At 45.3% G+C, this 24,591-nt stretch overlaps 1 protein-coding gene across 4 annotated transcripts in view; it reads right to left on the bottom strand.

The window, feature by feature from the left end:
• The window catches only part of THSD1 (thrombospondin type 1 domain containing 1), a 42,318-nt gene that overhangs the window by 11,829 nt on the left and 5,898 nt on the right, over positions 1-24,591 (bottom strand). The window contains exons 1-3 of one of the 4 annotated variants that reach the window (XM_087756267.1): positions 18,721-19,009; positions 12,212-12,351; positions 5,800-6,765 (exon numbers count right to left, since the gene is read on the bottom strand). In XM_087756267.1, coding sequence (XP_087612393.1) covers positions 5,800-6,765; positions 12,212-12,269 — 1,024 coding nt within the window. In that variant the 5' untranslated portion in view covers positions 12,270-12,351; positions 18,721-19,009. Of the gene's footprint in view, positions 1-5,799; positions 6,766-12,211; positions 12,352-14,306; positions 14,436-18,720; positions 19,010-24,591 lie in introns of those variants that run through there. The other 3 variants (XM_087756263.1, XM_087756266.1, XM_087756265.1) reach the window with 3 other exon arrangements.

Below are 24,591 nucleotides of genomic sequence, written 5' to 3'. Positions count from 1 at the left end.
TTGGGGCTAAGAATATGCGCCTTAAGCAGCAGGAGAGCGGAAAACGCTCCAGCTCCCATGAAAGACTGGAGAGTTAAACTCCTGCAACTTCATCCGCAACCTCCTGCAATTACCAGAATGTAAAAGAAAATGAAGCATGGTTTATTCTCCCCCATGGAAATGAAATGATATTAACCTCCATTTAAGACAAACAGATGCAGAGCGCCGGGGGAAAAAACAGAAAGTCTGCACTGTGAACTAGCTCTTAATAAGTGTGAATTTTTTCACATACAATTGAGGAATCAATTATCAACATGAAGACATCTAACTGATGAGTTAGTTTTTGAAATAGCTGACAGTTGGCAGATCTGCCAACATGAAAGATAAATGCAATTAACTGTGTTAATTGTTGCTCTGGATAAATATCTCCCCTCAAATTTTCTGTGTTTCTAAGACTTTGAGCACGCAGTGCTATCCAATAGTGCAGTCAGCGAGGGATGCTCGCTCAGCATCATCCTTTCAGTCTGATGCACGTGATGATAGTCCTAGGCACTTCAACAAGACCAGTGACACGGGACAAAATCACTAATTATTTACAGGCTCATGTTAACGCCTACGCTAGCCTGGGGGATTGCAGGGTATTTGTGGAAGCTGAGATCAGTTTTTAGGCCCTGAGATTGGGTGTACACACATTGTATTGGTGTTTGGATAAGACCTGGGAAAACACCCTTCTCACCCTTTCTGTGTTTCTCTCTTTCCACGGAAATGAAGCCTGGGTGCACTGAAACGGTGGCATGCTCCAACAGGTTACTAATTTGGACAATGAAAGGACGAGGATCCCTTTCAAGGAAGAAAACCTAGACTCCACCTGGGCAAATTACAGTCTTTTCCTCACAAACAGGCATCTTTAAGAATTGCGGAGGCACAGCCTAAAAATTTTTTTTTCAGAAGCTAAGAGCTATCCCAGTGAGTCTGTAACACCCAATTTATTCCTAAAATGGGGGGGGCGGGGGGGGGGCGGGGGGAGATGAAGCATTCACTGACACAGGAGAAGTGGATGGGGCACAAACCAGCCCTGGCATACCCGGATCCCCTGCATCTGCCTGTTTCTAAATAAATGCAAGTCAGGTACAGATTCAGGCAATAGAGCTAACTGGTTCCCAGATCTTCCTTCAGATAGGCAGGTCTGATTCACACAGTCTTATTCAGGGAGCAAGAACCTGATGCAAGTTGTATATCCGTGCCTGACCCCTAGATACTCCACGTAGTCCTCTCCTCCGTTACTGACCATTTTTCCCTTCAGAAGGTTGTCCCCTACCTTCCTCTTTCCCTCTGCTGGCAACAGCTGCACTTATGCCCTGCTGACCTCCCAATAGCTTTTTTTTGACAGTTAGCAAAAGTCAGATGAACAAAATTCATCTCTGCTGTCGGCAAATGCAAGAGACTTCACTGGGAGTTACACCAAAGTTGAAACCGGTCTCTGGAGTGTAACTAAGAACTGTGAAAGAAAGTTAATTAACACCGGAAATATGAAGAAAATATGCCCATTTCTATGCTGTAGCATTACTGATTAATTTTATCAGTCTCATCCCGAATGTTTCAAGTGGGATACAGGCTAGGACCTGGAACATCCTCCTAAGGAGCACAGAAGCCTCACTGCTGGGGACACTTAAATCCCAGATGCACAAAGCACAGGATAAAGCATTGAAAAGAATGAGCCTGCAATGAGTCTTGTTGCTGGGTAAGATGATCTAACAGAGCTTCCTACCTCAGACATTCAAATAATCCCATCAAACACAGGGGAAAAATTAGCTGCATGACTCTAAGTCACCTGTGTGAAACAGTTAACACCCCACTTTGATGAATGAAGTGACTCACATCTCACTGTTATTTTTTCACAGGTTCTCTAGCTGGAGTCTACAGAAACCTGTGCAAGTGCTGGCTCACATTTAATAGACATATTCCCCACCTTTAATAGATATATTCACAGTCTTAGATAGCACAAGGTTTTTTGCGACACTCATTCTGAAGCTGATGGCCTGGGCTGGAAGAGCTGCTGTCCTGGCCCACTCAAGCCCACCGGGAGCCTTCTCCTTCCTACTCCAGACACAGGCCAGATTCCTGTTCCGCAGGCTGCACTAAGCCTGGCTGGGATGAGGAGTAAAGAGCAGGATTGACAAAGGGTCAGGGATATAACTGATGCCCAATCTATGGAAAACGGGTGTGGCAAAATAATCTTCTTTTATCTCATCCTCAGTGGTTTGGATGAAGATAATTTTAACGATTTAGGAGCTTTGATCTTCTACAAGACGGTATCTCTGCTTCATAATAATAGAACACATGCTAAATGAAGTAAGAACTGGCTGAGTGGCAGATTTGATATGCAATTGTCAACAGAAAACCATCACTGAGTGGGAATGCATTTGGAGAGATTCCAAAAGGATTAATATAAGGCTCAGTGCTGTACAATGCTTGCCTAGTTGACATGAAAATAAATATAAAGCCATTACTGAGAAAATATGTCACTCCTGTGATGACATAAGTAGATAGTGCAGCTGTATGGAGCAACACAGATTACTTGTAAATTAGGATAACTCGAGCAAAGTAGATTGTAAATCAGGCAAATGTAAAATGTAGGAAGAAGGAACACGAATTGTACCTGCAGGATGGTAGACTACATATTGAAAGGTTATATGCAAAAACACCTCAAGAGGAATTTACAAGGTAAAAGTTAAGGCAAAATTAGCTTATGCAATCTGTGGAAATTAAAGCAGAAGAGCAGTAAGTAGCTGCTCAAGGGGCATTGGCGAGGAGGATGTCAGAACACAGCACCCAAAGCTGGTAACCCTGTCATCAAATAAAAGGATTGTTTAAAAAATAGAAATGAGAGCCAGAAAACTAATCAAGTCCTGAAGAAAATACCTTTAACTAAAGACTTAATCTTTGCAGTTTATTAAAAAGAACACTGAGATTATCGGGAAGGACTGAGATGATCTGGATGTGCAAACGCCTTTGCAGGGGGAAGACAGTGGATAGGAAACAGCTGTCTCCTCTAGCAGAGAGCAGCACAGTAAGAGCCAGTCACTAGAGGATGAAGCTAGATAAGCTTTAATTATGAAACACACAGAGTTTCTCTTTTTTTCTTAAAAAAAAAAAAGAAAAAAAAAATCAGAGCAGAGTATTGGGAGAAATTACCAGAAGGGTCTCTGTTTTGTGGTGCCTTCAACAAAAGACTGGATAACTCTCTGGAGGATAAGTGGCAGTCACGTGCAAAGACTAGTTGTGGGACACAACACCAGGGTAACTGGATGAAAAGTGATGGCCCATGCTGCACAGGAGCCCAGACTAGAGGATTTATCACCTCTCCTTGCCTTAAACTGAGTGAGTTCAGGAAGTCCAAAGCAGAAAATAAGTGACTTGTGGAGAGGTGTCTGTTGTGCAGCAACCACACATCTCATGTGAACAGCTATCAGCGATCCGGGTCTACGCACGGTGCCCTGCAGCAGGGTGAGAGACGCTCCTGAGCCCAGGAGAGGGCTTTCCGAAACAGCCGGGAGGCGGACGGCCATCGCAGGCAGCGCAGGTTCACTCTGCCTGTCGTGGCTTCAGGCTGGTGCGCCCCTCCCAGAACGCCCGGCTCCTTTCAAACGCTGCCTGCGGGCTTTGAAGTCTCACAGATACAGGCACGAAGTCAGATGTGCTGCAGTCTAATTAATTTCAGGTTGACATTTTATTTACGGCTACGCGGTGTGGGTTTGCTTTCATCGGCTTTGTAGATTTGACACTTCTAACTTGGCAGCTATTGACTTAACTCTGTTCTTCTCAGGCATAGCCTGATTCTTTCGACTGCAGTCATAAGGATGGTGCTATTGGGGAACCCAAGGAAACAAAGCAGATTGCAGGGAGTCAGTGCTTAAGGTGGATCTCATCAATTAAAACAGTCAAATACTGGGCACAGAAACATATCTATGTCATATCCTAGGTATTCATCTCTCAGGGTAATTATCTAGATCGCATCAGTGTAACATACCACCCAAGCACAGAGAAAGAATTCGAATTCTCTCTTCCTTTTTCCTTGAGAATTATCTCCATTAAGAAAATAACATGCTTTCATTTTTAGATAGACTTTCTTATGCCAAACGAAGAGAGAGTGCCAACAGATAATGCAGATGGGAAGTTAAGATGAAGAGAAGAACTATGTACCAAGTTTGGCATATGGTGAAAATAGAGGTCATTTTTAGTACAGAATCTTAATTAAAAGAGCTAACAGTTTTAGAATTTATGCAATAGTACGAAGTAAGACCACATGACACTAGGAACCTAATTAATGTAGGCTGTGTCTGGACTGTGTGCTACAGAACATGTCCCACACTCCTGGTCTCCTGATGACCCCACTCAGAGACCTGCCCATGAAGCACAATGACCCTTTTTTGGCTCAAGTTCCTGCACTACCTTTTCAGGGAGACCAGTGTGGGGAGGTGTAGAAAATGGTGTACACCTCAAACCTTTCAACCCAAAACCTTTGAAGTGTTTACATGGGAAAGACTAATTCATTATGTATGGACACAAGCCTGCTCCAAATGACAGCATTTACTTTTCCATTCCAGGGTGTAGGGAACATAACCTAACCCAACCCCACCCCAATCCCCCCGTGCACATACAGCCCATTCCTCACTGTGGTTGCCTTCCACAAATGAGGGATGAGAAGGACATTTGGGTCATCGGCTTCCTCTGCCATGCTACTGTGATTTGTAGATTCTGTGAAATCATGGACTACCACCTCTGACGCTACATTTGCATAAAATGTATAGATATAAATAGAATGTAGAGATATTCCTTAAACAGGGCTGAGGAATGGGCTCAAGCTGTGTCTTGTGATCATACTTAACTGTGATCACTTCTTAACCATGATCATTCATGCTCCTGGACATAGTTTTGGCTTCTGCCAACCAGCACTCTCCCAGACCGTGCCTGGTCATGGCCCAAAGGACTATATGGACCACAGACCGTCCCTAGTTGGCAGTTTGTATGATTCTAATCTTTTCTGGGAGGAAAAGTTTAGCTATATGAATGTGACCCATGATCTGCCAGGTGGCCTCATGGGTCAGAAAATGCACCCTGGTCTGTTTTAAGCAGCAGCAGAGCCATGTCTTGAAAGGCTGCTTGACAAACCTGCAAGCTGTCCAAGTGACACGACAGTGTCTTTCACTATGGCCAAATCCTGATTCATCTCACCAAAATTTGTGTATCTAACAGGTAGGATTCTAAACTCCTACAGCAAATGGCCTAGAGAAAAAGACAACCATGTATCTGCTATACCCATGAATCACCCTTGTGAAATGCCTGTCTCTCTTGACTAAAAAGCTAGACAACTACTTAATGTTAGGCCCTTGGCTTTGAGACCCTTAAACGTAGGTAAGACTAATCCTACCTTTAGTGTCTCCAATGGGCTAGATCTACTGCAGTAGCTTCTTACCTCACTGGGAAGGCCAAGTTTCAGTTTTATCTGGACTAGATACATACATCATTCAGAATGCCCAAACGGTTTTGGTTGGTACTTAGTGTTAACTTAGTGCAGTTTTAAGCTACCACAGTGGCATTTGCTAACAAATGTCCTTGTGTATGCCTCTACGTAACAGCAGTATGTAACATCTTGTTCCCATCCGCATATGACATTACAACTATTTAGTCTGGTGTAGGAGACCCAAAAAGTAGCTATTCAATAGGGGACACCACAATCATCAAACCTATTTATCATTACCCATGCTGGCTGGGAAAAGTGCTGATTTTGGCTAAAAGAGGACAAATATCAGTACAAACCCATATTCCTTTGGATCATCATACACTCCTTAACTCTTGTTGGGAAATGGCTTCGGTTTGAGAAATTAAAGAGGTCAAAGCAGTATTTGTTCTTCCCCACATCAAACAAAGTGCAGTTAAATTCTGTCCTGTTGTCTCCTGGGTGAAGGGTGTTTTCATACAGCCAAGTTGTTCTTTGACTAGGATGCTTGAGAGCCTCTTTATAGACGACAATTTTTCCGCTGACAGAAGTGCATGGTGGAGAGACTACGAAGACCTGAACCAAAGTTTTGCACGTTGCTTCTGGTGCCACAACCAGTCTGTATCCAAATTTGTGGAGGAGATCTATGGGTCCTATGGAGGCAATGATGGAATGTGTTTCTAACGATTTCAGTAACACCGTGATGTATGTTTCTTGACCAACAGGTGGGCAATCAAACTCTACCCACTGGGACCTAGAGAGTGAGATTCCTTTGCTTGTTCTAATGCCCAGAGTCTCATTAGAGCTTACTCTTCCAAATTCATAAAGGGTGCTGGTGAATATCACATCCAGTGAAACCAATGTCTCATTCATGGCACACAACTGCTCATTTGTAAAAAGTCCAACCTGAAGGGAGCTCCCAAGCACCTCTGAACTCTTGTTCAAATCAATGTGAAATACAGGCCATTCCACACGGAGGGTGGACATGCTGCTTCTGCTCCACTGGGCAGCACTGCCGTTATCGCTGGGAGAGACCATTTTGAACAAGAAGTTCCCAGCACTCTTGAAATGGAAGCACTCAAACTCTACCATCCCCTGGGACTGATTTGCTGGAAGCTGCTTTCTTGCAATTATCTCGTTGGTGCTGGCATCCAGCAATACGATGGACAGATGCTCTGCTGTCACATTACCACCACTATAGTACTGATACTCCACAGACACTGTGTCATTGCTGAAGGCTACATGACCTGGGCGCTCCAACAGGAGATACTCCGCTTCGCCAAGAACTGAAAGGAAAACAGTTTCACAACAGTATTAGGAACCAAAGAGACAACTGATTGTTTATCTACCTTATGGAAGAAAACAAAGATTTATAAAGTGGCTATTTAAGAAGTGGTTCTCAAACTTTTTAAAGTGAATCAGTTCACACACACACAAAAAAAAGGGTCCTAATTATAGCAATTAAAGCTCACCACTTCTCCTTCGTGCAGGGACATGGTCTGGAGCAGCTCAAAGTCCACTGCAGTAACATGTTCAGGAAGGTTAAAAACAAGGTTGTAAAACAAAACAAAACAAAACAAAAATAAGCCCCCAAAAGATTCACAGAAAACTTAATTTATCAGGATAGATTCTCAAACTTCTCAACTTCTTTCACTTACAGATTCTTAAAGTCCACTTCACGGTGGCCAGCTGTTGTTCCACTTACTTCAGCTATAATTTAGCAAAAAAAGGACAGTAGTTTCTTAATACAGAAACATGAAAAATGTCCCTCAAATTAAATAAAATAGGAAGTCTGCATGATGCTTTTTGAAGCCTCTTCTCTTCCTCTGTCTTATGAATCTTTCATTTTGCTCATTTGCATCACAGAGACACTTGAGTGAAAGAGCTGAAAATAACAGTGATGGTGACTGCAGCACTTTTCTTGTCTCAGATGTGGTGCAACATGTCTAAACGACATCATTTCATTATAAATGGCGCAGTCTTTTTAAATGCACTTCTTGCATGACCATGTTTGTGCAAGTTGCCAAATTATCCTGAGACGTGCTGTAACTAGTGGGGATAGATGATATCTAAAGCAATGGATTGGGAAGATCACATTTCCATTCTCAGCTCAGCTAGCTTTTCTGCATTGCTTGAAACTTAAGCATTTCAGACATAGAAAGGTTATCTGAAAAATGGGAACTGCATACATCTATTCCAGATACAGAATGTGCTGTGAGACATCTTTATTTAATTCATTGTCTGGGAAAAGGCTTCTGAGTCTTGGATGGAAGGTGCTACGGAAGTGTAAAACTTCAGTTAAAGCAATCCTTTCATAAGTAGTATCAACTAACAGTACTTTGACTTGTTCAATCTGTTACACATGTCTTAAGATTACCTCAAAGAAAGCTTTGCTGGAAAAACACTGCAACTGCCAAGGTAAGCACTCAGCAGTCAGGAGTAGCAGGACTCATCTCACATAATATTAGACGACTACCACTCTAAGCTTCAATTTGAGTTAGTCACCTTGGATTCACTTTCTTGTCAGCAGGGAAGATTTTCAGGAAGAAATTCATCTGACCAGCTATAGACATGTACATCGGGGTGAGGTGCACCGTGCACTAAAAGAGCCTATTACTCTCCACCAGCTATAACATGCCCTTAAAATAACCAGCTCCAACCACATCCATAAAGTCTGAATGAAGGTGGCATGCACAGCCTTACACATATAAATCATGCGTATACTCTTACATGTATGTACTATTACTCAGTCTTTAATTTGCATTTCCACAAGACGCTGCTTCATTTGGCAGATGGATGGTGCTCGTTACCAGAGGGCTCTTGTGTTCTCATTCTTCCATGGGTGGGCCCACGTATTATTGACTGCACACCATCCAAAATCCATCCTGATAACACAGAATTATTCATTTCCCCCACAGACTCTTCTATTGTGCTCTTATCATAGTATATTAGTGCATTAGAAATATTAATGAGTTTATCCTTCCAATATCCCCAAAAGATGAGAGGATGTCACTGTTCTTGCTTAGTGTGTTAGGAACCAAGGCCCAGGCACAAAGGTGAAAACTGTCAAGTATCAACTAATTGTGGATGCCCTAAGAAACCCAGGACCTGATTTTAAATACACTGGTCCTTCAGACATCCAAAGCAGGATCCCATTGATCCCAGCTGTGGTGAGCACATGGCACCCCAGCAAACCTTATCTCCACTCAGACACTCAGAGAGTAGGAAACAGACGCTGAACGCCTGGGAAAAATGGCTCTCTATGAATTGCTCAGCAACACATTCTCCTTGCTCTTCACGTTTTGGTTCTGTCATCTGTACCTGCCCATATTTTCCAGTCCTGTTCCTACCATCACCTACAGTCAATATCTCTTGGATACTATCCTAACTCCATTACCGTTACCATGGTTCTCCAAACTCCTGGCCTTGTCTCTTTGCCTTATAGCCCTTCTACCTTCTCCTGTTCCTTGGGCCTGCAATTAACAGCTCCAGCAAGTTCCCACCTTTCTTGCTCACTGCTAGCATGACAGCAGAGATCACAGAACAAGCAACTCTAGTGCCCAATATTACAAATGTGGGGGAACTCTGCTGCCCTGGGCTGGAGCACGCACAGTACTGCACAGGGCTGGCAACAGGAGCCAGCAGGAGTTGGGGCACACTCGACCCTTCAGAGAACTTCATCACTAACTCACCTGCAAGGACTTAGATCTGGACCAAGCCTGGGCAAATCTTCATAAGGACAGCAGAAAGCATGTCCCAGGCCACCGTGAGCACTCTAACAAACATGAAGTTCCCACAGCTGTGTTAGAGTTTCCCACTGAAATGGTTGCAAGTTGCTGGGTTTTTGTTCCTTTGAACATGGACAAAATGATGCATTTCTCTACAAAGAAATTGGCTAGATTCAACTTAGTTGAAACATTATAAGGGAAAAAGAAATCAGACCATGGCAAAAACCCAGCATAAGAAATTTCAACATCAAGCTTTAAACTTACAGCAAAAACGTTCAGGTCATAGTTATGAAAAGCATTGATGTTTGTACCTACTGCTCTACTGTCCTTACTCTCTTTTAGAACTGTCTTGACTCTTGCACTATTTTTATTTGGAATGGCTCAGACGAGAAGAATTAACATCACTGTGTACGTGTGTGGGAGCACTGGAGAGAGGCCAGGGGACTGCCATGTAGCTCCCATCAACCCTAATGCAGATCACTTGGGAAGTGAGGAAAGTGAGCATTACTGGAGGCTGCCGTTACGGCATTGCACAGCTCTAGCTGGTGCACCCCAGCTCACAGCATCCTTTCCTCCACCTTTGGTTAGTAACACAAGAACTCTGCACTGTTGGACAGCCCACATAGCAGTTTTTCACAACGCTCCAAAAGGCACCAGTCAGAAGTAGCCACCTTCCACTGCAAGCTCCTTCAGCTGCCCTCCAGCCTACTGTGTACGCATGACTGTGACACATGCCAAAACTTGGTCCCAGTTGTCTGGACAGCCAGTCAGGGGCAGCTTTCAATGCATTTGTATATTTTTGGTTGTCACTACAATGGTGTCCCATTGAATGGAGCCTGGCTGGGGCGCCAACAACCTGCCAAAGGAGTCTTTGCAAGAACTCACGCTTAGAAACATCAAAGGGAAAATCCTCGTTTTCACTGAAGTGTGAGAAGAATTATTTCAGGGTGCTATTCTAATATTTATTTATTTTTAATTGTGTTTGAGCCAACTTGGGTTGTGCTGCTGTTGTTTAAGCCAACTTGGTTTGTGCACCAGTAGCACAAACCTAAGAAGAACAAACACATCAGAGAAACTGATAAGAAATGAGAATACTGTTTTGTTGTATGTTAGGGCTTTTTTTTAGCATTACAGTAATTTTCCAGAGCATACTGGATCATTTAAAAAACAGTCTTGGTCTGAAACAGAGAAGCATGAGTGAAATAGGTATCTAAAAACTATGTACACATGTGATGATACTCAAATGTGTATATACAGAACTGTTTGGAAGTCATTTTATGAATTACGGACTACTCTTTAACTGGAAATAAGGCAAACGATGATGACGCGCCTAAAGATTGCAGCAGCGATTTAGCTCTTTAACTGCACCTTGTAATTACCTACTGTGTCACACTCTACAAAGTTCAGGAATAATAGTTTTTACCTCTGAGTCAACTAGTTGTGAATGCCTACAGGACTGGCTCACCAAGAACCAGTGGATATTGCAATCATTCACCTCACTTCTTGGGTTAAGTGAATTTAATACTTACCTTCACTGTGTTCCCCACTCAGTGCACGGTTCCTAACTTGGCTATTTAACGTTGTCTTATTAAAAGAACTGGTACTAAAAGCCATAGACAAGTGTCTCCACTTCTACTGGAATTAAGTTCATCTAAAAGATGGCAATTCTAGGTTCTTTATACCTTCTAGTGACCCCTTGTTCTAGAGCAGAGATGGAGCAAGCACAGAGGCATGAGTAGCCAAGCATACTTAGTATTCAGTCATTACAGATTTTTCTCACTCATACAAAGAAAGCAAACTGCATCCATTTTTGGTCCATTTCTCTCCTTTGTAAGACATCTTCAGCCATTTGGTGTGTAAACTACCTGCTACCACAGATCATTCCATAAGCGGGGACTAAACAAACCTTTTTCCAATTTTCCATGCTATAGAGATTTCAGCAGTGCATGGATTAACCCTTTAGCATGGTTTGACAATGTACTGCAGCTGTCAGAACAACACCCGCTTTTAAATTAGGAATGTAATTTTTGAAAACATATGTATTATTTAGGAATTAAGAGTCCCATTTTCAAAATTTGTAATTCACTGTGCAATAAGGGCTTAATTCCCTTTGCAAATCTACTTCCTACTTAGTACAGTCTTGGAAAAGATAAGACGCCATTCACAGGATGCCCCTCAGCCTGTAGCCATCTTACAGTTGTCTAACTTGAACTTAGATGTTTAACCTCCCTTCTTGGCAGCTGATGGTGAGAAGGAAGTGCTTTCTCATTCCACACATCTCAGATTCCAGATGGGTTGAAGCTGCTTTCAATATGTGCTGATTTGTGCGTGGACTGCTGAAACAAGACTGATTTGATTGCCTCTGACTAGCTGCCTAATTTTACATGACTAAAATTGATTGAGTATGAATACCATCCTTTGGCTTCTTATACGGTCAGAGGAAAGAACACCTCTGCTGTTCTCTAAGTGGCAGCTTAGGTCCATCAGATGGGGGCTCACTCAATCATAGGAGGTTGCCGGCACGGTAGATGCTTACATCTCAGCCAGCCACCATAGGTTCCTTTTATAGTTAATGGAGAGAAACAGGTAGTTGTATGGCACAGTTCTCCCCATCCTGGTATGGATACCTGAAACAGGTCTATCGTCTATGATGTTGATTTAAATATTATGAAATATGAGTCTTACAAGAGAGCAGAGTTCCAGTTACTGCTTCTAACACAGCCAGTCCCTCGATGATGCCCACGGAAATCTGTTCCATTATCTTGTTTATTTCTCTGAGCAAATTTACAGCAGGAAAGGTTCCTGCCACTCTGATCGACAGGGGCATTTTATGCAAGCTGCATTTTCCACCCAAATATTGCATAATATCTAGACTATATTTTGTGGATATCAGTGGTAGCTTCTGTGGCATCTGATTTCAACAGATCACCTGGAAACAGCACCATCCAAAACCACCTGGTGAACACACACCTCACAGTTTTCCCTTGATAACTCTAATACTCACCGTAGTCACAGAGCACTACTAACAATAGATTTGAAAAATCTTTCAACATCTGTTTCATTCTGACCAGTGAGATCCTGGGTCCTTTTACTCCTCATGTCCTTCTTCAGCTCCAAAGTGCAGGCACTTTTTTCCAAGAACACCTGAAAGTAAAAAAATTACAGCTGTATTGACTTTGCTTCATAAAATACAAGAAGGAAGACATCCCACTATTAAGTAAAAAAAATACACTATTAATTAACACTTTTCTCCCATTTACTTAACAATTACTAATACCGTATCAATGGATCTGAACAAGCACAACTACAACTTACTGTACAATAAATTTTCCCTCTTGAAATGTCAGCTCCTGAGCCAGAACAACAAAGACAGGTCACAACAATTTACCTTTGCACTGCAGTAACCGCTGCTGTGCATGTCTTATATTAAGATCAAGACGCATGATAGGGAAATAACAAGTATTTAACATAAAACGTAACTCTGATCTCAGCACATATCAATATTGGAGATTTATTGCTGCTACACAATTCATATCACTTACTGTCAACTGCTTTCAAGCATGAAAAAGACTCAGTAGAAAACTACCATTTTTGTCCTCAAACTGCCCTGTTATTCAGGTCTAGTAATATATTTAGTTATCTTACTAGATTTATAGAAGATGTATAACTACGTTTTATGTCATTCAGACTGATCAGATGGAGAAGGTGCTAACTTCCACTTTTTCCTCCATAATTTTTTAAGTTTACATTCTCTGCAGCCTTGGTTAAGCCAACAAAAAAAATAGAGTTCCTTTTGGCAAGTTTCACCATTTTATGTCCAGGTGCTTTAAACTAGTCTTTATGAGTCTCATAACAATCACATAAAACAGATTGGAAGCACAATGATAGCAGCAAAACCAACAGTTTGCTTCAGAAACAGAAGTAGGGGAGGATCTAAAAAGAGAAGATCTAGCTCAAGAGAACCATTCTCAAGATACAAGAATTGCTCTTTTGTATTGCACAGTAGCGCCAGCAAGTCGGTCTTAGTGTGCTCACCGTCACGCAAACATGCAAGAAAGTTCTTGTTCCGTAAAGTTTACAACCTAATTTTATGAGAGAAATCTGGCACTGGAGCAGGCAGAAGTTATGAGCAAAAAAAACTGCAGAGCATAAAGGTAAAATGTAGGAACGAGGTATGGCAAAGATCAGGTATGTCTTTAGGAATCACAAATGAGATATCTCAACAATTACATTGCTAGACTTGTTGAACTAAGAGACAGCAGACGTGTTATTTGAAAGCTTTTTAAACTGTTCCCTGTGCCAAGCGGCTGGAGAGAATAATTTCTAAGAAAAGACTAACAGCATGGCTTTGCTTAGTAAAAGCCCATTACAATAATAGCTGTACATATCTGAAGGGAATAATCATCATCCGGCCCACGAACTTGACAAGGCTCCAGAAAGAATTAGATAGGGACAGTGATACCACACCCACCCACAATTTCACTTGATACGCCGTAAATTACAGGAAGACAAACCTTATGCCTCAAGACAGGGGCTGGCTGCTAGCTGAGGGCGGCGGAGAGCCAGCCCGCCTCCGGGGTGGCCACTCCGTAACTGCCCCTGGCTACCGGCAGCAGCCACCGCATCGCGTCAGGGACATCGTTCTTTTCATCTATCATTACCGACTATTAATTGGGTAATCGAAACACAGAATCAATGTGGTCCAAGGAAGAAAAAGCAGGTTTCATTTAAAAAAAAAAAAAAAATTGCGATAGATGCCTTGGCCTCTAGCATAACAGCAGAAGTTATGCGGCGTTGCTGTACACTGCTCTGAAATAAAGAGGGGAAAAAATGCTTTGTGGACCACAGCCGTGATAGTGCTGGATGATTTAGCGGGTCTTTTCTGTTTTGAGCTTTCCTAGCTGTGTATTTTTCAAATGGCTTTTACGAATACTTCTTTCAGAGAGTCACATTCAGACAGGTGAAATTCAAATAATCCTAATCTCAGTGTAACAAGCAACACGCTGCAGAGAGGAAACAAAGCTACGGAAGGGAGAACAAATCCTCGGGAAGAAAGAAAAAAGCCTGCATGGGAGAACGCTCTCAGTCAAGATAGTCACCTTGCATCTTAATTTGTGCACGTCGGCCCAACCCAGGCAAAAGCAGCGTGGTTCACGAGACAGGGTGCTGGCGGGAGGCACGGGAGACCCGACTTCTGTTCCTATTCCTGCCATCGCCAGGCTTACGACGTCAGCAAACAGCAGCATTAATCTGCCCCCCTCTTTCCCACCCCATCTCTCCTGCTCTGTATTTACAGCACAGACTTTTCAGGACAGGGACTCTTCCTAACCAAGCCCACGGATGGAGCCCAGAGCCAGGGCCCTGGGGTGTTTCAGCAACACAGACCATTCGTCAGCCCAAAACCTCCTTCCCTCTCACCCTTCCCTCCGCGTTATCTTGGCTCGCTTGGGAAAAGACTCCAGCGTGCAGCACGGGCAACACCCAGGCTAGAACTGGAGTATTTGAAACGGTACCAAAACTAACTTCCAGTTAGTGAGATCAGGTACCTCTGGAAGCCTAGCCCGGGGCTACGGCACTCTCCGCCAGCCTCTGCCACCACTGCGTTGCAGCGGGAGCCCTCCCACCTCACACACAGCGACCTTAGGCTACCAGCTGCAATACAGCCCTACCTTTGAACAAAGCTCTGATTAAAGTGCCTCCATGAGGTCTCCCTGAGCTTTTGTGCCTTTGCTAGCTCAACTCTAATAGCAACTTTGAATGCAAGAACTGCTGGCCCGTTTCTGGTGTAGTATTGCCCCCCTCCTTCTCCTCTTTCCCCACAGGTTTGTTCCTCTCCCCTCCCTCACTTTTCCCTCCTTTCGCCTCACCTTGGTTTTGGACAGGCCTCACGCTGACCTCTACGCTCAGTTCAGACTTCTCCCATCAGTCTTCTCCAAGCCAACTTCTTTCTATATTTCTTCTTATTTTTAGGTCTTCTTCAAAAACCTCCACATCTTTGCCTCCTGTCCCCCCACTCTATTATTTTTTTCACTTTTCATACTCATATGAAATTTTGCTTTCCAAGGCAGACAGTACATCTTAAGTGGTTTCTACTCTAGTGAGATCTTCTACCTCAAGTTCATTAACTTAATGAGATGAAAAATGATCGAACAGAGAAGGCTATCGGACTTTGAATAATTAGCTTTTTTAATTTATTGCTCTTGTGGACAAGCACGGACTGAGGCCCTATTGTGTGAGAGGCAGCAGAAGCACAGCAACATAAAAAGATGCTTTCTTCTTCCAAGAGACGGTGTAATGGGCTGCTTGGAAGCGCAAGACTTCCTCTCCAAAGGGAATTGGAAATGACAGATGAGGAGGGGGTAAGCCATAAAGGGCCTTGGAAATGAAGACCAAGAGGCTTGTGTGTAACACAAATGACACAGGAAAACTTCAAGTCCCTGCTCCGCAACAGATTTCCTGTGGGATCTTGGTCACATCACTTAGTTTTCCTGTGTCATAGCTCTCCGCTGGAAATAGCACCTCACTGTCTGGTACGGGTATTATGAGAATGAATCCACCATGAGCTGCGAGGCTTACGGGCACTACTACAGCGTCAGCAACTGTGCAAGAACCAAAGATGCAATTCACAGCTTTATTTACAGTATTTTTTGCAAATAAGCAATGGAACAGATTATATATACACTATTAGAGTTACATATGTTAGTCTCTTCAAATAACATCCCTATTTCTCTATGTCATTAAAATCATGAAGTATTTTGTGATCATTTTGGTTTTACAAAAAACACCAAAAAACCAACCCAAAACACCAAACCACAAGCCAGCTGGATTTGTTTACTCCCAGTACTTTTTGCAGCAGTATCCAAGGCCACAGAGCAGACAAGACATTTCGCAACCCAGCCACCCATCCCGAGTGCTGTCACCTGCCGATTTAGCACACCTAACCAGTCACCAGCTTCATCAGCTGTAACAGTACAGCATTCAGCAGCTACTCCCCCTTCACAAGGGAGATGAGAGGCAAATGAGCCCTGCAGTTAAGAAAGGGCCATCAGAAATTAATCAGCTGCTCCATGACCAAGCACTGAGTTTAATGAGAACACAAACTCAGGGCACTCGAAACCCCTGTGCTCTGGAGCCTCATTCACGCTAAGGGGAGTGCCACTGATGGATCCCGTCTTTCGTCCCGGTCACGGGTACCCGCAGTCCTCTTCTTCTTTGCAAATCCCCCGCGAGAGCTGAGCCCTCCCCTGCCCCAGCTCCATCCTCCTTCAGGAATCGGGAAGAGGCCTGTCCTCGCTCATCTCTCCCCCGAGCGCAGCCCTGCTCCCTCCTTGTCCCCCAGACCCCGCAGCTCCAGGTGCAGGTGGACCCAGCCACGGCACAGGACCCCCCCACGACTCGGGGCACACGTGAAGGTGAGGAGGGAGAAGGGCTGGGGGAAGGAGTAAGTGGGGGGGGTCAGGTTGGGGACTGATCCTCTTGGAGCCAGCTCGCCACCCCCTGAGCACTGCCCCGAGCAGTGGCATGTACCCCAGCCACCTCAATGGACCCAGGGAACCAGCCAGGGTCTGGAGTGATGCTGTCAGAAAAATAAAGTTGTCTACTGGAATTTAAAATAAGCAAAATGTTGCCAGAATGTAAAGGGGGGGGAAAAAATCCCTGATGAAAAACAGTTTCCTTAATAGCTGTCCATTAGTAAACATTTTTCAGTCATATTTGCAACCCGAAATTTGCACAATTCTGGTTATGCATGAGAGACTGACAGTAAAATAGGCTAGAGACGGAAAAGCCTGAAAGTCCCTAAATCCTCCCTACATTTCACTTGAGGGATACCAAACAGCATGAACAGCAAAAAGAAATGTGTATCTGCAACATTTCCGCAAATTTACAATATTTTATCTGTATGGCAGGAAAGAGATTAATTATTTTCAACTGGCATTCGCTTATTGCAATGTGGGATTAGGCAGCTATTGAAGCGTTACCACCTGCTGGGAATTTCAGAACTTCCCATAAAATCCTCTCCCTTCAACATTAAAGAGGGAGCACCTCAGGTGTGCACCACATTTTATCAAAATCTAATCACTGCTGACCAGTCAGAGTGGTCAGGGTCAAAAATATGCCGCTTCTCGGAAGATACTGAGTTTAGCAAGAAAAGTATGTATGTGATGTCTGCCACAGCAGGGGGCTAGAGCTGTCATCCTCAAAGGCATCTTTCATTCTTATTTACACATCAGACAATTTTACATTGTTATCAGATAATGGCTTTATTAAAATTATGCATCTAAATTCACTAGGCTGAAACCGACAGCACCAGATTCTCTGTGTGCAAGAAAAAAAAGACAGTAATTAGCTGGTAAAGCCTATTTTCATCAACATTTGGGGTCTGATCTCACAAAATCCTGGGATTTCTCAGCTCCTTTTGATACCAACTCAGCAATTCACAAGGTAGCTGGCCAGCAACATCCATCCTTTGAAACCTAAGGGCTACGGTAGACTGAATATATGGATGAGATTTACTTTGGAAAATGTACAGTGAAAATAAGTTTATTAAGCATAAGGAGATTTGGGAAAGTGTCCAAGCAATAATAAATAATGAATGCAAAGAATGAAATACATTAGATCACCCCTTATCGCATAAGGGATGGAATGCAGTCATCCATTCTTCCCCTTCCCCTCTAGATTTTTTAAAATATATGTATATTGTTCACTGTTTCTGGAATTCCCCTTTTAGTGAAGTTTTATCTTAAAGATCACAGTAGGGGGAATATATATTGCACAGCTGAAATAATTAGAAATATGTTTGAGAAGCAGGTCTGAAACATCAAGAAGTATCAGTATTAAAAAGGGAACTGGGAAGCTGTCTCCGACGCTTTGCACCGATTTTGCCGTAGACACACATGGTTTCGTCTAGCGACCGATACAAAGTAGAAATCACCGAACAGACTGCGAAGCGCTGAAATTAATCCTAGGTGTGACAGGCTCGGAGGGACAGAACCACCCCAGTTCCTCTGCGCGTCAGCGCTGCCGGCGCTTCGGGACTGCCGAGAGAGCGGGGCTCCCGAGAGACCGGGGCTCCCGGGCGGGACGGTCCCTGCCTCCAGGGGAGAGGCGACCACAGCCAAAACCTTCGCCAGGGACGGATACGAACCCAGAACCTGAATAACCAGGCGTTCCGGCAAGCACAGCACGGTGCTGTCAGCACCTCCCGGAGGCGACCTGGGGGCTGTCCCCAGCCTGCGCCCACCGGGCTCCGTGCCGCTGGACGCCACCCTGCCTGCTGCCAGCCTGCGGCTGCCCGGGGCTCCCCAGCCCAGCCCGGGGCTCCCCGCGGCTCCCGCCACCCGCGGCGAGGCGAGGCAGCCGCCGCGGCGGGGCAACCCACCCGCGCCCCGCGGACGGCGCCTCGGCGAGGCCCGGGATCCCCCGGCCGCCGCGCCCGCCCCGCCGCCAGGGTGAAGCCCCGGCCGGGCCGCGGGGCAGGGGACGCCGCTCCCCCTCCGCCCGACCCGCGCTCACCTCCGCGCCGCTGCCCGCGGCTCTGCGCGGGCGGAGCGGCCGCCGCTCCGGCGCCGCCGGCGGGACGGGGCTGAAGCGCGATCCTTCCCGCGGAGGAAACGCCGCCGGGGCTGCTGCTCCTCGGCGGCGGCGGGCGCTCGCTCGCTCGCTCACCTCCGCCGGCGGCGGCAGCGTCCGGCCCGGCCCGGCCGGCGGCGGGGGGAGGGTTAAATGGCGGCGCGGCGCGGCGCGGCTGTCAGGGCGGCTGTCAGCGGGGCGCGGGGCGGCGGCGGACGCCGTGCGAGGGGAGCCCGCGCCCCTGGCGGCGAGGCGCGGCGAGCCGAGGCGCTGCCCTGCCCAGCCCAGCCCTGCCCAGCCCCGTCCCGCCGGGGCCGCGCCGCCCTCACACGCCCGCCCGCCCGCCCGCCGCCGGGGTGTGGCGGCCCCCGCGGGAGAGGGGCCTCCGGGAGGGAGGCGGGCGCGGCAGCCCGCTGAGGCGGGGACGCCCCGGGCTCAGCCGCCGCGCTGGGCCGGCGGCCGGCCCCGGTGAGGGCCCTGCTGGACCCTGGCCTCCGACAGCTCTCTTCGCGGCGCGGTGCGGGGTGTGTGGCCCCAGCGTGGATGGTCACGGGCTTCCCTTCGGTCGTGAAGAAGCTGGAGAGCCGCCATGCGAGCTGAGGCGACGCTCGGGACGCGGGCCAGGCTTTCGGACCTGGCCAAGCCACCATTTCTCCACAGATGTGTGGCTGTCTCCACCTGTTGCACCTCTCCGCAAGCTTCCTAGTCAGTAGGGAGTCCTCGCCACAAAATGGGTCCTCTCCTGCTGGGCGCTGGTAAAGGCATCCGTCCACGCACAAGGTTGCGTGTCCGAGCTGGCCATTGGTGCTGGTCACCGTCTTGTGAAGAAAGCAGTGGGCACACCGGGGGCTTGCTTTCCAGAGTCAACTTGCAGTGGTGAAGACAGGGCATCAAACAACTTCATCAGCAGGGAAGAGCAGCCATGGCTCCTTAACACGCCCATCTGCAGCGAAAGTTTGTGTATGCATGGGTATTTGTCATGCCTAGTACTTATGGATAATATTCAGGGACTCTTGTGACAGGATAAAACTATCCTCTTGCGGAGAGACTTCTTTAAAAGAAAAGTTGCCATCTGTTTTTATGCAATAGGCTCGTCCATTTATCTCAAACCACGGTTAAATTTATTTCCCTGTTGTGGAGTCTGCGGTTTAAATACAGATCGATGGATACCCGCATGCCCACAAAGATACGAAAGGATTTCAAGGAGCATTTAAATCAACTTGATGTTACATGTAAAGAATCTTCCTGCTTTCACTAATTCATCTACAATAAGTGTGGGCACAACGTAAAGGCCCGAGAGGAAGTAATTGTCAACTTTTGGTGTCCAAAATTAAAACAAACCACAATGTTGCTGCCAGTTCACTTTCATCATGACCAAGAAAATACAGCTTCCGCGCAACCTGAGTATCCCTGCCCCACGTGAATGCCGAGCCTGAGCGGCTGATGAGGGCTGCCACCCGCTCTGTCCCCTCGTCATCGCCTGCCTTCCCGCTTTCACTCGGCTCTGATCAGCCTGCGCTAAAACCCTTTTCCATATGCTCGCCAGGGTCTGCGGTGGTTAACGCTTCACAGGCGCACTGCCATCTGGAGTACCGTCAAGACCTTCAGGAAAGCAAGATAAACACTTGCTGAGGAACTCAGACTGTATTCTGGACAGCAGAGAGTGAAGTATTTATGTATCACAAAGATTTTCTAGGCTGGTTTTAAACATTTTAATTTGAACAATCCAAATTCCTAATATTCTCCTGTTTTAATAGAGATGTGTGCAGTTTTTTTAACTTGGCTGTCTTTTTGGTGTCTGTAAGAATTTGTTTGATGTTTTGGAGGAGAAGGGATACACACACGTGTGCGTCCAGTCTAATCAGTGAGGATCACTGCATTTTGCCTTCAGACACTCACGGCTACATGATATCTTCCATGTCTCGCGGTGACATAGCTCAGCCCTTCCTTTGAATGACATGGAGTTTCCCGTGCCTGGTCCTGGTCGGTGTGACTCGTCTGGGAGCAAGGATTCGGCTCTGGGCAGTGCGGCTGTGGAGGTGCTAAGGCGCAGAGGTACACGGTCATGGCAGAAGCTCCTTTCACACTGATCGCTTAAGGTGCCAGCTGACACAAGTGGAGGTGTCGTGGCACTAGGTTTTGTCTGAATGAAACAGGTAATAAATCGTGTGTGGTAATAAAGAAGATAATACTGTAAGGGGATTACAGATGATGGGGAAGTTCAGAGGAGAGGAAGTGTGTGGTGAACGGCTCCCTGCTTCGAAATGTCTGCTGAAGTCCCGGGACTGAAACTCCCGTCTCCCTTGCTGCCTACATTTAACATCTGAAAAATCTTGTATCGGTGAGTGTTCTGCCAGGCTTTTTTTCCTCTATGACCACAACTTCTTAAAAATTTAATCACTAAGAAAAAATGTCATTCCTCCATTCAAATACAGAGGAGAAAGTAAAGAAATCCACACAGCAGGAAAGAGTCTAGAGCATGTGGAAAGATGTTTTACTCATCTCACAGTATTTTGCACTTACTATAGTGCCTTTGATCCAATGGCCTTAGAGTATTTTATGAGTTATGAGTGATCTTTGGTCTTTTTGTTTCCCACTCCTGATGAAAAAGGCTTTGTCTTAATTTTTCTGCCAGAGTAAACTCATTGACTGAGATTATGCTCAAATTGTAAAGCCAGAAACAAAATGACGACTGCAGCTCAGGTCACTGTGCTCGCCCTCCGTGCCTTCTTTTAGACCCATCTCGCCTTTGTGTCAACGTATCCAAAAGGGGACACAGTCCAAAAAATAGTGATTAAAGAACACAAGTCAGCCCCTGTGATTACATGATAGAAATTGTAAAGGCCTCAGCTAACAGGAGGATGGGCACGGGATAAATACACGGGCTACATTATTAAACCCTTTGAAGCACACTGGATTATGTTTGCACATAACACACCTGCTGTGATGCTAAGGACTAAGATCTGTCTTTGTTAACGTGCCATCCAAATTTCATCAGGAACATATTTTTCATTAAAATACTTCAGTGGAGCTGGTCTCTGAGGCATCTGGCTAGCAGCGGATGAGATGCCGGGTTCCTTGCCATTTAAGTTGGTCTCCCTGGAGAGTGAGAAACTAATAACAGAAGGGACAGAAGAAAGAGGGACCAGACGAATACTCATTTAGCCCACAACCATAATGTTGAGAACAAAATGAATTTAAACACTGAAGATACGAAGAGAGAGTGACCTTTAATTGCTGATCTGTAGCGCCAGCCGCCAGTATGATAAACAAGCGGGGAGCGTGCAGACGGATCCCACCTGAGCGCAGACCCCAGCTAGCCGCTGTGCTGAGGTGGCCCACATGGCTAAAACATTAAAGGCAGCCGTGACAGGAAGGTCAGCCAGGGAAAACCATCCTGGCCTGTAAAAATGGGATTGCCTGTTTTCCAGCTGCTGGCAGCTGTGCAGAAAACACTTGCACGCGTAGTGATGGGCGGTGTCGGAGGCTGCGGCAGCTGCCCCCTGCTTAGCCAGGCCAGAGCAGAAACCGATCTGCCTGATTTTACCTGAACCAGATTAAGGGTATTTATATGCAGGGCACCGCCACCAGATTGGCTGTGTTGGTGGTTTTCAGTGGGCATAAGGTGGTGTGTCGGTTTGTGGCTCTCTCCCCCCTGCCAGCACAGTTGGGTTGGGAAGAAAATGTCTTTTTTTTTTTCCGTTGGCATAAAACCAAGATCGTGGAGTAGCACATATTGTCTACAGACCACCAGGTGTGAAAGCAGCATGGCTGGCTACTGAATTCTCTCTCTGCTCTGCGTAGGGGGAAGAGATGCGACATCGTGTGTGATTTCTCTCTGTGCAAAATATGCTAAAAGTCTCCTCTTGCTGATATTAAAATGACCTCAAGCTTCCTAACGGGAGCAGTAATAATATCCTGACTCAGAAAGAGAAGCATGCAAGCAAGAGAAATCTCTATTTACCCTCATCTGCACTGGCAAAGAAGAATTAATTGTGAAACCCCCCAAAGTAGTGCTGGCTGGGATACAAGCCGGTAATCTGTTATGGATGAAGAAGGTGAGGGACGAAACAGAAATATAAATACCTGGTGGTTTAGGGGAAAACTTCAGAAAGCTGGAAACAAGGAGAAACTGAAACGTGTCATTTTGGAAACGACACCTCTGCATTGTTCAAGAAAATTTCTCAAGCTATGAAAAAAAAAAAAGAAAGGTTGCACTGGCTGAAAAAAACTATAGTCTTGACTGGAGAGCTGACAAGAATACAAGTAATTTACAGAAGGCATTTAAATTAATAAAAATAAGTAGAAAAAGGTAAAATTGTCAGGAACTGGTAGAAATCAGAAGCATAAAACTAGTAAAGAACTTAAAAGAAGATGAGATCTGCAGCCAGTGATGTCGAGTGAGAAAGATTTTTCTGATATTAATATATATTTGAAACAAAAGAATGGTAGCTATTCTACTGATCTACTGCATGTGAAAAATTTGACCTGTCAATTGGAATGCAAAAGAAACACAGATGTTTGATAAATATTTCTGTTCTGTTTTGGGGGGGAAAACAGATGATAGAGCCCTATTCCAGGATGGTAACAAACTACTTTCTGTTCCAATGCAAGTCTGAGAATGTAAAATAAGAGCAGCTCCAGTTAAACAACTTAAAATCAGCAGCTCTGGATAAACTTGCATCCAACAATTTGTAATACTATTTTTCCAGTCAGTCAGCCTGGAGATGCTGTGGAGGTTTCAGACTCATGTGTGGGGTTTTATTGGTTCGGTTGGTTTGTAAAGTGAGAGCAGCCCTGGCTGAGACAGACCTGTCAGCCTTACCCTGATTCCAGACACAGGGATGGAAAAGCTGGTAATAAAAAGGGAGAGTACCATCACCAATGCCACTTGACAAAGGTTGGTGGAAAATGTATTTTAGATAAAGTTACAAGTTTGGTGAGTAAAGGTAGGAGTGTTCTAATGTAATAATACTTTACATTTCCGTAGAACGTTTGGTTTGGTAACCCCTGACATTTCCACCAAGGACAGTTCTGCAAAATTAGCACAGCATGCATTAAAAGGATTAAATGTTGCCTAATTGGTCTCAAAATGTCCTTTTAACGTGTCATCTTCATGCAGGATGTATTTACCTAAAGATTTAAGCATGGATTAGGATTTAGCAATTTAAAACTTTTATCAGAGACCATCACCACTGCTCAAGTTTTCAGACAACACACAAATTAGGAGAATGGTAAGTCCTGAAGACAGGTCACTACCACTGAGCAATCTCTGAGTAAGCTGGGCTTTAGCAAACAGTATGTATTTTAATATAGCTCCCATAAAATTACATATCTAGGAACAAAGACTGCAGGACATGCTTTATAGGATGCGCAGCTCCCTCCTAGGTTACTCATTACTTTACAAAGATCTGGAGATCATAGTGAGTTGTTAGCTAATCTTGAGTTCCCACTGTCACATCAGCTGGTTCCTGCTGCTGCCCACAGGTTTTGAGCAGAGAAAGACGTTACCTTACTTTTACAAGTCTTTTGCCACTATCCCACCTGAAAGTATTATGACCAAGCACGAGAAATACGACCTCGATCAAATTGCCACGAGGAAACACAAACTTAAGAGGAAAACTGGGGAGAGGGTAGTTGCCATCGATATCTTACCAAAATAAAGAGATGACCAAGTGAAATTCACCTGTCACTGTGAGAAATAATCGCACAACCATAGCATGGAGGACGGCCCCTGAGGAAGCAAATCTGCAGGAAAGCGTCTGTAAGCTCCCGGGGAAGCTGCAGGGCCGGCTTAATCAGATGGAGCCCTGA

This window comes from Nipponia nippon, unplaced genomic scaffold, assembly GCF_047370975.1.
Source record: "Nipponia nippon isolate SJK-2023a ecotype South Korea unplaced genomic scaffold, ASM4737097v1 scaffold_2, whole genome shotgun sequence".
Lineage (NCBI taxonomy): Eukaryota > Metazoa > Chordata > Aves > Pelecaniformes > Threskiornithidae > Nipponia > Nipponia nippon.
This window is presented reverse-complemented; position numbering and strand designations above follow the sequence as displayed.